General features: G+C 40.5%; 1 protein-coding gene across 1 annotated transcript; it reads left to right on the forward strand.

Annotated features, from left to right (window-relative positions):
* Window positions 1-1,730: 1,730 nt before the first annotated feature.
* On the forward strand, window positions 1,731-10,175 carry odad3 (outer dynein arm docking complex subunit 3). Its single transcript, XM_086033208.1, has 13 exons — window positions 1,731-1,906; window positions 2,011-2,132; window positions 2,221-2,298; window positions 3,001-3,174; window positions 3,478-3,579; window positions 3,674-3,799; window positions 3,968-4,084; window positions 4,201-4,350; window positions 5,509-5,669; window positions 6,398-6,554; window positions 7,740-7,886; window positions 8,226-8,313; window positions 8,392-10,175. The coding sequence occupies exons 1-13, from the start codon at window positions 1,828-1,830 to the stop codon at window positions 8,502-8,504; spliced, it is 1,614 nt and encodes a 537-aa protein (XP_085889334.1). The 5' UTR covers window positions 1,731-1,827; the 3' UTR covers window positions 8,505-10,175.
* Window positions 10,176-12,241: the final 2,066 nt, after the last annotated feature.

The raw sequence follows: 12,241 nt of genomic DNA on the forward strand, positions 1-12,241 counted from the left end.
GTTGCTGAAACTGCACCGTGTATACAAGAAAGGGGGACGGTTTCATTGGAGAAAATCAAGAGGCCGCGGAGAGGAAAAGGAGTAAGTGTGCTGCAAATGTGGACACGGAGATCACTTCGCCAAAGATCCTGCCTGCCCAGCAAAAGGACAAACGTGAAGGAAGTGCAATGGAAGAGACCACTTTGTGAAAATGTACAAATCAAAAGGTAATGAGAAAAAGACTGAGATGTGTTGAAACAGAGAACCAAGACAGAGACTGTGCATTTCTAATGAGAAATTACGTAATACGTATAGTGGATGAAGACACATGGGAGATGTCTACCAAAGTGACGAGTAAGCCTATGTACCCCTACACCTCCAAAGTGCCCATACCCGTAAACGGGGTGTTCAAGTGCCAAATAATCATAGGGAAACGCAACACAGAGGCTGAGTTCACAGTAATCCATGGGCAAGGAGTGCCACTACTTGAGAAGAAGACTGCTATCAAGCTAGGTGTGCTGAGAGTGGGTGTGAAAATAGCCACTGGGACTGACAAAACAGTGAAAATTCAGAGGCAATATCCAACGCTGTTTCAAGGAGTTGGAAAACTAAACACGGAGCAGATAAGTCTAAACATTGATAAGAAGATAACGCCTGTGGCTCAGCCCCTGAGACGTGTGCCCCATTGACCTAAGAAAGGTGGTGGATAGAAAAATAAACCAGCTGCTAGAAATGGACATATTGAAAGGGTGGAGGGACCCATGCCGTGGGTGAACCCTGTCGTGGTTGCCCCTAAAACAGCGGAGGAAGACATCAGGATGTGCCTCGATATGCGGAGAGCAAATGCAGCGATCACCCGAGAGAGACATCAGACAGATTCCTACTGTGGATGAACTCCTACAAGCAATGAACGGATCAACTGTTTTCAGCACACTAGATTTAAAGAGGGTATACCACCATCTGAAGCTCACACCAGCGTCAAGACGCATTACCACATTTGCTATTCACACAGGGACATTTACGTACAACACTTACGTTTGGTGTTTACTCAACAAGAGCAGTAGCAACATGAAATTCAACAGCTTTGACAGGGGGGTGGAGAATATTTCTGATGACATCATCATCCATGGCCCAAACCTGAAAATTCATGATTAGCGGTTGCTCGCATTTCTGTCAAGGATGGAGAGGTGCAGACTGACACTGAATGCAGAATGCAATTCAACAATGATTCCACTCCCTGGTTCACATTCCTATTTGGCCAATGTCCTCGTTTTTTTCCTCTCTCTTGGCTTTATAATACCCCAAGCTCTCAACCAATCAGTCAATAAAGATTTCAACCGCTGTTGACTTTACCACGCAATGTAATTTTTTTACATTGTATTATCATCCTTGGAGGCTTCAAAAAGTAAAAAAAAAAGTGTTTCTTTGACAAAGTACTGGAAGGAATAAAAAGTACAATGCAAGTCTGTTTTCAGTCTGTTTGTTTTAGCGAGTAAAAATAAAATCATGAGGGAAAAAAATACTCAAGTGACGTACAGATACCTGGAAAATCTACACTTACAAATTACTTCGTCACTTCCCCCCACTGCTTCTTTGTTGTGTGTAGTTGTTGGTCATTTTAAGACCATGTAAGTGATGGCTTTACAACGAACGCATGTTGCCAAAGTTAAACCACAAATGACATCACAAAGTCCACACTCACTTGTAATCAGAGGAGTCTCTAAACCGGTAAACAGTAGAGTTTACCCGTTGCTAAGCAACATGGCTCTTGCTCACGTCTTGACGGTGAGCCCCTCTTTGGCTTACATGTGACTTCCCTTTGCTCAATTAAAAGATTATACCGAAAACATGTTGTTTGAACCGGAAAACACCAAACCTTCCGTATATGACCAAATAGCGGATTTGCAGCGTAAACTTCAACTTTTAGGTAAGTTCGTTTCGACTAGTCGAAGCTGTGGCTGTGGTCACTTGTACTTCATCCATGAAACGGACTGCAGTTATGATTAACGCGCGATACGTGCCACCGGACAGAGAGCGACAGGAGCGCCTACTATGAAAGCTCTCAGTCAGCCTTGGAGAAGAACCGCCAGAACATCTTGCAGCTACGGGAGGAGAACAGGGACCTGAAGAAGAGGGTGTCGGAGGCCGAAGCCGTGAGAACAACATGAAGCACTTATCGTGATTCCTCGACACCATGACTCACACCAAATTGATCACAATCGACTCTCTCTTCTCTCCCAGGATGAACAACAATTCATCCAATCGGCCTTACACGGCCGAGGCGTGGAAAAGGACACCGGGCCACCAATGTCCGGGAAGGTTGTATGCATGTACTTTGCTCCTACGATTCCGAGCTTTGTCGTTTTTGTGATTTGTGGCTTGTCGCTACAGCGAGTCACTCCCATGATTTGTCTTTTGCACAATCGAAGAATCCTCGCGGCATAAGAAGACACGTACACCTCTTAATTTGTCTTGTATAGGTCTCCCAAGTATTCGTCGTAAAACGAGGACTTCTCTGTATGCCAATTAAATCTGCCGTGTAGAAGCAAAAATACCAATGAAAAATACGATTAGGCTATATAGAGGTGAAAATAATTTTTGCAGCTGTGTCTAAAAAACGATATACATTAGCCTACTCATTTTTAATATTGTATTTATAATACTGTAGCATAATTAATAGTGTTGTCTCCATTCTGAAACAAGAAACATGAATTAGCGACTGTGACACAATGTATCACAATCATGTCATAATTTGCATGTAAATCTACCCCCTCGTAGCAATCGAACTAAATAAAGTCCTGACACGATTGCGATTCTGTACATGAGTTAAGAATTACAGCCAGTGTTTGGTGTCATGGGGGGCATGTGCAGGCATACCAACAGACCCGTCACACTTGTTTTTCTTTGAAAACATTTTTAGTTTTATCCAGAGCATTTTCAGCTTTCAAAATGAATGGAATCTTTTTTCTAATTATTATTATTACTATGTTTCATAAATGGAACGTATTTTTGTGTGCTTAGGCAGCCCTATCCAAACTTGAACACCGGGTGGCATCCAAGATGAAGCGTCTCAACGCCCTGAGGCACACTACTCTAACTCACCAGCGCCGCCTAGAGGACCTAAAGAGAGAGTGCCTCAGATTGGAAGCAGTGGGCTTCAACCAAGTACTCTCAGAAAAGGAGGAGATTACAATGGTATTATATACTTCTTTTTACATGCAAAAACGGCACTATGATTGAACCAATATCTCATCACAAATAAAACACTACGTTTTATTAGTTTTTAACTGATTCTTAATGGCTTCTGCAGTGAATAAAAAACACATAAATTGGAACTTTATTTATTAGTTTCTTTTTTAAATAAAATCGGTCTTTCTTCTTTCAAGGTGAGAAAGCTATGTAAGGACTCCATTGTAGACTTTTCAGCTTTAAGAGGTTTCAAAAAAATGCACCATTTGGAATAATGGGAATCTTGCGTCTTGCTGTCTGTATCTGCAGAAATTGAGGTCACTGCAGAACTGTCTGGAGAAGAACCAGCTCAAGTGCAAGGAAGCTGCGAACATCATGACTAACTACCTAAAACTGAAACGTCACTTGCAGGTTAGTTGTGGTCAAACTCAACATGACTTGACAGATCCTCTTCAAGTGGGTGACCATGCCTCAACTATCCTTTTTTTAAAAAATTATTTGGCAGGAGGAGAGTCTGACTTTCCAGGGTCAGATAGACGGGCTAGAAGCAGAAATCACGAAGTACAGGAAGGAATTGCAGGAAGTGCAGGATATGAACAACAAAGCCCAGCTAACCAAAGAAACAGCAATTGTAAATTATGGCGTGTTTTACACAAATACATGCACACAATTTCAGGAAATTCACACTGTGCTATCACCACAAATCATTTATTGCAAATGTGGTCTGTAAATTCAAATCTTTACATATCTTGCTCTGACTTTTTTTTTGTATCGCCCCCATGTTTTTGCATCCTACTAGGCCGAGTTACAGCAGCAGGAGGAGCTGTTCTACAAGGAGCACCAAGAAAAAGATTATCTTTTAGCCATCTACCGGAAAAGGGTGCAAGAGATCAAGGCCCGGGCTGAAAAGTTAGATGTGAGTCACACAAAATAGTGTATTCACGTATGTTCACCTGCATGAGAAAATCTTTGATGCTACCTCGTAAATCAAAGCTACTGAACTGTGCTTAACTGGAGCGCTGTGACCTGCAGGCTCAGAGGAAAAACGTACAACAGGATGAGCTGAACAATGAAGCTGAGTGCGGCGCTGCCAAGATGGCTGCTGAAATGGAACAGAGCATTAGCATGTTTGATGAGACCCTCCAAAGTATGAAGGATGCCACTGGTTACACAGATACACAGGTATCAAAGTGGCAACAGGATCATTATATCGTGCCGCCACTTGATTTGTGCAGGTTACTGTCAGTGTCGACAAATGAGGCCCGTGACCTCATTAGGTCGATTCACTGCCTAGCATGAATGGGGGGCCTTTGAGTAACTCGTACTCAACTGTAAAATGACCTATATTTCACAGATAAAGTGACCTTTTGCAAGGAAGACAGACGATTATTTGGGATTCGTACAAATGGGCAGAGTCCATGCACCCAGAGAATAGATTCTGTTAGTTTTTTGTTGTGCTGCTACGTAAAAATATAAAAAACATTAACCTTCACAAATACTGGAGAAGAACCTCCATCTGTCGATCAATCCATCCATCCACCCATCCATTTGACCACTTGTCCTCAGTAGGATCACAGTTGCGAGAGATGGGGTACAACCAGGACTAGTCCCCAGCCAATCGCAGGACACAACAAACAACCATTTCACATTCACACTTATGAGCAAGTTAGAATCTTCAATCAACCTACCATGCTTGTTTTTGGAATGTGGGAGGAAGCCACACTCTAAAAACAGTTGGGTTAAAAATAACACAATTTTGGGTCAAAAATGGACCAATCCACAACTTGGGTCAATTTGATCCAACTTTCTTGGTTTCTTGGTTTTGCAGAAAACAACCCCCCAAAATTGGCTGTTTTGTAAAAACCAATGCAAGAAAGTGGGTCATATTGACCCAATTTGTGTATCGGTCCATTTTTTCCCAAAATTGTCTTATTTCTAACCCAACTGTTTTCAGAGTGCAGTATCCTGAGAAAAGCCACGCAAGCCCAGGGCAAACATGAAACATGACAACCGCACCCAGTAGCCTACAAAGATTCCAACCCCAAACCAAAGAACTGTAAGTCAGACATGCACAGCACTAACTATTCCATGATGCTGCTGGAAAGGACCCCTGTTAAGGTGATCTAGAGTACACCTCAAATAAGTCTTCATAGTTCTCAAGTGCTGGAAAGAAGCCCACTAATGCAGTCTCTTAATGGGGTCTGGTTGCTCGTTTTTCTACTGATGGGCTAAATACAGAGGTCAAATTATTGTGGAAATCTAGTCTAGTTCAAAAATTGAACAAATGCTAATGCAAAGGTCATCTGCAACTCTGAGTATGTTTGTGTGTCCTGTATGTAGGAGGTCATGGAGCGTTACATGGCCCAGAAGGAGACTCATCAACAACTCCAATCATTGAAAGCAGAGAACGAGTATGTTCTCCTGCAGCTAAAGGAGCAGAAGGTGCACCTGAAACAACAGTTTGAGGCCATGAAGTATTCAGGAGAAACACAACTGTCTAGGTGGGAAAGCCAGAGGGTAGTACTAGTACAATAAGCACACTGTCGTTTTCTGAGAAAATGTATGCATATGCCACCTGATTGGTTTTCACATTTAAAGATTTTTACTGATTGGTTTTCACATTTAAATTTTTTTAAATGACAGTAATCCGATCTATGGTTCTTTGAAAAACAAACTATTAGTTATACTTGCACAATCAGACGAGTTCTGCATTTACAACGCTATACTAGTCACTTTTGATTGGCACTGTCACATATCTTTACGGTGAACAACATGTTTATTATTGATACTGTGATTTGCAATAGAACTACTACTCAGCTCTACTCTTTCTATAGGTTTTGTAATTTAGCAACATGGACGTGTTGTTCAAATAGGCTCTTGTGTTGAATTCTCACTGGTCTCACTTTGCTAGCTTATGCATTTAATATTAGCGTTACGCGACGGAGACAACTTGACATGCGTTAAGAGTCAGTCATAGATGGATGTAATGAAGAGAATCCAATCACTTTTCAAACAAATATTTTTCAGCCTCCGATAATAAATAAACTGGAAGCACTCTTAGTTTTTTCTTTTCTTTCATCTGTGCGGCCCGGTCCAAAATGGCCCACCGCGGTCCGGTGGTTGGGGACCGCTGCTCTAGAGCAACAACCTTTCCCCACACTCATTGACGAGGAGGAATGACTTTGTATATAATGGTTATTAGAATCCTATTCCTTTTCTCCATTTGTAGTGAGCAGAAGTTGCTGGATGACTGTGAGCAGGAGCTGCTGAATAAGCAACAGGGTTGTGAAACAGCGAAGGAACGTTTGTCTTCTCTTGTCAAAACCCTGAGCACTATCCAAGCAGGAGTGGAGCACCTCGCAGACAAACTTAATCACATCTCTCTGGTAAAAAAAGAAACAAAAATTCTTAAAGCGGAAGTCAACCCAACCATATTTTTTCTCAAGAATATGTTCCCAGCAGGCCCACTAGTTGAAACACGGCATTCTGCGTTTGTGGAATATAAATTAAGCAGCAAAATGCACTCATTTTAGCCATCTCCGGGGGCAGCCATTTTGTCTTCTGTTGACTGAAAATGACATCACAACTGCTCACAACGACCAATCACGGCTTACCTGTTTTCTGAATTTGAGCCGTGATTGGTCGATCAAGATTGATCATCGATCAGATTGAAAGACCATCCAGATTGGCATCAGTGCGAAGTTCAAAAGTCAGCATCTGTGATGGTATGGTAAATGAACAATCCAAAAATTGGGTGGTTTTATTATACAAAACAACCCAGAAAGTTGGGTCAAATTGACTCAAGTAGTAGATCAGTCCCTTTTTGATTCAAATTCAGTTTTTACAGTGTACTCGCCAGAGATGCTATGCAGATGCAGTAGCCCTGCTTTATTTGCTACTATCTGTGCAAACAACTGTTAAGGTTAAACATATTGCTCTGAAAGTGCCCCAAAAAAACATTTCCAAGTTGCTACAAGCCAGCCAGCACCAGTGTTGGTTGACGTGACCTTATACTTTTTCTTGAAAAACGCCTCTTGAAAATGTTTAACCATATCCGACATCCTCCTCCCCTGTAAGCCAATCTTTGGAGCACATTTTAAGATCAACCAATCAGAGGGCTAAACATAGCTGAACAAATCAGAGGATGGAGAAATTCACATCTCACTATAGGCCAGCTATCAGACCCTTTTTGGTGAATCTGAAATCTGACTGATTAAAAATATATATATAAAGAAAGAGGCATTTCAGTGGTGTGTGTGTGGTGGACGGCTGGGCGGAGCACTGAGTAATCACAGAGAAGCTGAAATCTGATTGGATGAAAAACAAATTAACCCAAAACTCTCTGGAAGGTGTAAAGTCGAGTCACACGCTATGAAATGAAGATAATAGAGTATTGGAAAAGAAAAATATTACCACTTCAAGTAAATTGTAAATGTAGTTAAGTGTTTTTGATGGTGTTTGGCCTCCCCGCTCCTTTCTTTGAGATGGCCAGTACAAAAGAAAATAGCATTTAGCGTGTACACCATTTGATGATTTTCATTCATGAGTTGCCTCTTTTGTCCTTGTTGAAGAATGAACCACCATCAGAAATTTCTCCACACTCAGAAGAGTTTGTGGTGCAGCTGCTGACCCAGTGTGAGCGGAAGGTGCATTTACTGCAGGGCAAGCTTCACGGAAAAGATCTCAATGAGATTGCCAAGGACATGGAGGAAGAGGAGGTAAGACACAGAGAAGTTAAGATTTTGCACGTTTGTGCTTGTGACCTCAGCTATAGTGTCTAATATGTGTTTCAGATGAATAAAATCTTAAAGGCATTCATTAGCTAATAGTGATGATGAGTGAGAAAAACTGCATTTCATTTCAAACTGCATTGCCTCAATCAAGGCAACGGTGTTTAGGAAAATTTAGTTTTCAGCAACCTAGAGTAAATTGCAGTTGGCTGATGCATGGATGGATGGATGGGTGGATGGATGCGTGGACAAACAGACGGACGACTGACAGAGAGTCACAAACAAATATATGGCTTCTGGATTTTCACACTGTGTTTTCTTGTGTAGTATTATTTTATGATTGAGAAACAACTGCCTGCTTACAACAAGCGAGTCACCGTGTCCGAAGACCAAGAGATGGGACTCTTAACCAACGGTGAGATTACACACACACACACACACACACACACACACACACACACACACATGCACTAACTGGCAATGTTGGTTTCAGAGGAAGAGAGTGAAGAGGATGACGGTGTTCTCTCACGAGAGGCAGTGAAGCGCCGCTCTCAGGCTATGATTGACGCCATGTCCAACAAGAAATCCTGGAAGAAGAAGAAGTAAATGAGATCTTCTAAGGCAGGCAGGGATATATTAGGTATTAGTATACAGTAGGTGTGGTATAGGTAAGTAGGTACATAGATCATTAAAGAGTAAATCAACCCAAACATATTTTTTTCAAGAATATGTTCCCAGCAGGCCCACTAGTTGAAACACGGCATTCTGATGAATACAGTAAGTATTCTCTAGTAAGGAATCATATTTGCATTGTCCAATCTTTCCTTATAACGGAATTTCCTTATGTGGGAAACGACTACGGTACATGTCCTGTATAAACGTGCAAATATGCTAACAAAATACACGTGTAACAAGTTAACAACACGAGCAATATAATAATAATTACAATTTTATTAAACAAAAACTGCACTATAAAGTACAGGTATATGAACAAAATACAGTACAGTATAAATAAAAATGGTCCAAATGCTGCTGAAAAAAAATACTGTAACACCAATGCAGTACAGTACTGTACTTAACTACAGTAAACTGTACTGTATTTTAATGTTGACTTTTCTTAGACTTAGGAAAAAAATTGTTTATTTTGAGTTGTTGTGTTGGCTTCATTCTTTGCTGTATGAAAATGTTTGTCTGCGTGTCATACAGTTTTGTTGCTAATTGCAAGTAACTGTCCGTTGATCATCACTGATGTCCGGTGATTCCTGTGCATATAAGACACGTTCATTTACGCCGCTGTACTTTGTCCGTCGAGCCGCAAGCGATTTCCTTGAGCAGGCAAACTGCTGGAATCGCACTGAGCCAGAATCGATTCCTTGTTTTTCTCGTAGATTTGAGTTTTTCCGACTCAAGTTTCTCCTGGATGTTTTTTACATTGTGTCCAGCTTCGCTTAGTCGGATGCATTTCACTCTCTCTTCCACAGTCATTACTGTTCTTCTTCGTTTGGACGCCATGAGCTACAGATGAAAATGTAAACGAATACATTTGAAATCTTTTGCAATTTCAGCAAAACGCATGCCAAAGAAGTAACTTAAATGTCGCCGTTTTGGATCCGATGATGGCGTAGCGGTCAAACTTTTTCCATAGTATCGAGTGGGAACTGCTTGAGTTTGCGCGACTGCAGGCTTCGCTATTGGTTCCGGGTTCCGGATAACGGAACTTCCGTTGTCAGGAATCGATCGTTAATGTAATATAGGAGTAGAAAATTTAATGCATACGTTGTTTTTCCGGGTGAGGGAATATCCGTTTGACAGAGGTCTGTAGGTGGGAATACTTACTGTATTGCGTTTGTGGAATATGAGTTAAGCAGCAAAATCCACCCCTTTTTTGCCATCTCAGGCGGCGGCCATTTTGTGATTTCTGTTCAAATGAATGTTCTCTTAAAAATAACATCCAACTACTCAGGGCTCAGGTAACGACCAATCACAGCTCCACTTCAGAAAGCAGGTCAGGGGTGATTGGTCGTTACCTGAGGCCCGAGTAGTTGTGATGTCATTTTCAGTCGACAGAAGTGACAAAATGGCCGCCCACAGAGACGGCTAAAAACGAATGGATTAGCTCTTATTCCACAAACGCAATACTTATCAGAATGCCTTGTTTTAACTAGTGGATAGAAGATAGAAGATATTCTTGAACAAAATATGTGTGGGTTGACTTCCGCTTTAAGTATATAAAAAAGGGGGGGAAACTATATATATTTACACATGTATCTATCTATCTCTCTCTCTCTCTCTCTCTCTATATATATATATATATATATATATATATATATATAGAGATATATATATATATATATATATATATATATATATATATATATATATAGAGATATATATATATATATATATATATATAGAGAGAGAGAGAGAGAGAGAGAGAGAGAGTGAGAGTACTAATACTAGAATAGAATACTAATAGAATAGATAAAGAAAATGAAAGCTGCATACAACCACGGTTCACTGAATCCTGGAAGAGCTGGCCACTCAGAATCCTTGCGGATGAATAAGAAGAATGAATGCATTGAGATTAAAAAAAAGAACATTGGACTTGAGAGTCATGGGCTCCAGGACTGTGATTTGAAGTCTGATGTCATTTTGCTCTACTCCATATACAGTTAGAGGAAGGTATTTGGCTTTCATTTTTAAATAATCCTTTGGGTTATATGTTGTGTGATGACCCGTCATGATTTTTTTTAAGACCCCGTGGTCATCAGGAGATCAAAGTTGACTTATGGTAATAGTCCACCTGTGCATGCACAAGAGAGAGAACAGCAAGTTCTTATGCTGGAGGTGATTATATGGAACCGGTTTCAAGGTTACTAGGTGGAGTGACTGTTCTTTCACTAAATTTAGAACAATGGTTCAAGAAATGGCTGAGTACAACCACAGTGACGTGCATTGAATTGTACTGCATGTATCAAACAGCTAGCTGTCCTGGAGTCAACCAGACAGACAGGTTTTTAACATACCACTTGTACTCTCCCCAACTGAGTCACTGGTACATAGCCTGCATTCGTTTGTTGTGTTTGTGCGCATCCTCAATTCGTTGTTAACAGGAACAAAAACTTTTTTTTCCAACTTTTTTGACTGTCTTTTTGGGAGAATGTTGTCATCACAGCTATGAATACAAAATGAATTTCCCATATAAGTGAGATGAGAAATTTGGTGCATGACACTGTACATACTGATAGGAGACAAGTGAATGCTCTGATCTGCCTTTGGTTTCATATTTCTTGCCCTACGACTGTCATGAAATGGACTACTTCTAAATATATATCAACTTTTTAATCGCAATGTGATGGCAGATGATTGTTCACATAGAGTTTGAATGGGTTCACACTATTTTCTTGTTCACTCATCACATTTTGGTGACAACACAGCCGGTTGTATTTATGTGACAACATTTTGAATTGTACATTTATTAAATTCAGTAAAACAACTCCACCACACTCTTTGAGTCTTGCTTTAAATGCTCTTGTCTGAGTTGGATGTTTGAGCTTGTGCAGTACGAAACTTGTATGACCTTGAAAACAACCAATTTGTATTTGTATTTTAATCCATCAAACAAATGTGCTTGATGTAGGAACCCAAAGCCTTTAGACACACAAACAAGCACTTCTAATCAATGAAATATAGCAATGTATACTAATATAAATACAGTATGCTAACATCAACATCCTGGTTGTACAAATGAGTATACTATTAAATGCTACACATAATATACCTATTTCAAGCAAAACTTTATCATTATGTGGAAAGGAAACTGGAATTATACTATTTTAAAAAAGTACATGAAACACTTTGGATATAACAACTGTTTGAACTTCCTTTGGCAGCAACACTTTAAAGATCTTACCTGCACAATTAATAGGAATAATTTTGGACCTTTTCACAGTTGAGAAATATTACTGAGATATCTGGTCCTAGAGGTTAGCACACCCACCTCACAGTTCTGAGGTTGAGGGTTTGAATCCCAGGTCTGACCTTCCTGTGTGGAGTTTTCATGTTCTCCCCGTGATTGGGTTTTTCTGCGCACTCTTGCTTCCTCCCACATTCCACAATCAGGTTAAGACTCTAAATTGTCCTTAGGTGTGAATGTAATTGAATCGTTTGTGTTTTGTCTAACTGGGGGATTGGCTGGTGATCAGTCCAGGGTATTCCCTGTCTCTCCGCCAAGCTGTAATTGAGCTTCAATGGGCAGGTATGTGCTCTTTCCTGCAAAAATGCCGTGATAAACTTGGGAATTCATTTCTCAGAGTCCAATAACATGCACTCTTGTCTAATGT

This window comes from Filicampus tigris, chromosome 6, assembly GCF_054856515.1.
Source record: "Filicampus tigris isolate MCC_2025a chromosome 6, RoL_Ftig_1.0, whole genome shotgun sequence".
Lineage (NCBI taxonomy): Eukaryota > Metazoa > Chordata > Actinopteri > Syngnathiformes > Syngnathidae > Filicampus > Filicampus tigris.

Excerpts from the sequence above, each read along its gene's own strand:
- odad3 (XM_086033208.1), top strand. The coding sequence starts at position 1,828 with ATGTTGTTTGAACCGGAAAACACCAAACCTTCCGTATATGACCAAATA. Across the intron at positions 3,580-3,673 it reads AACTGAAACGTCACTTGCAG|GAGGAGAGTCTGACTTTCCA; the intron begins GTTAGTTGTGGT and ends ATTATTTGGCAG. Across the intron at positions 3,800-3,967 it reads TAACCAAAGAAACAGCAATT|GCCGAGTTACAGCAGCAGGA; the intron begins GTAAATTATGGC and ends GCATCCTACTAG.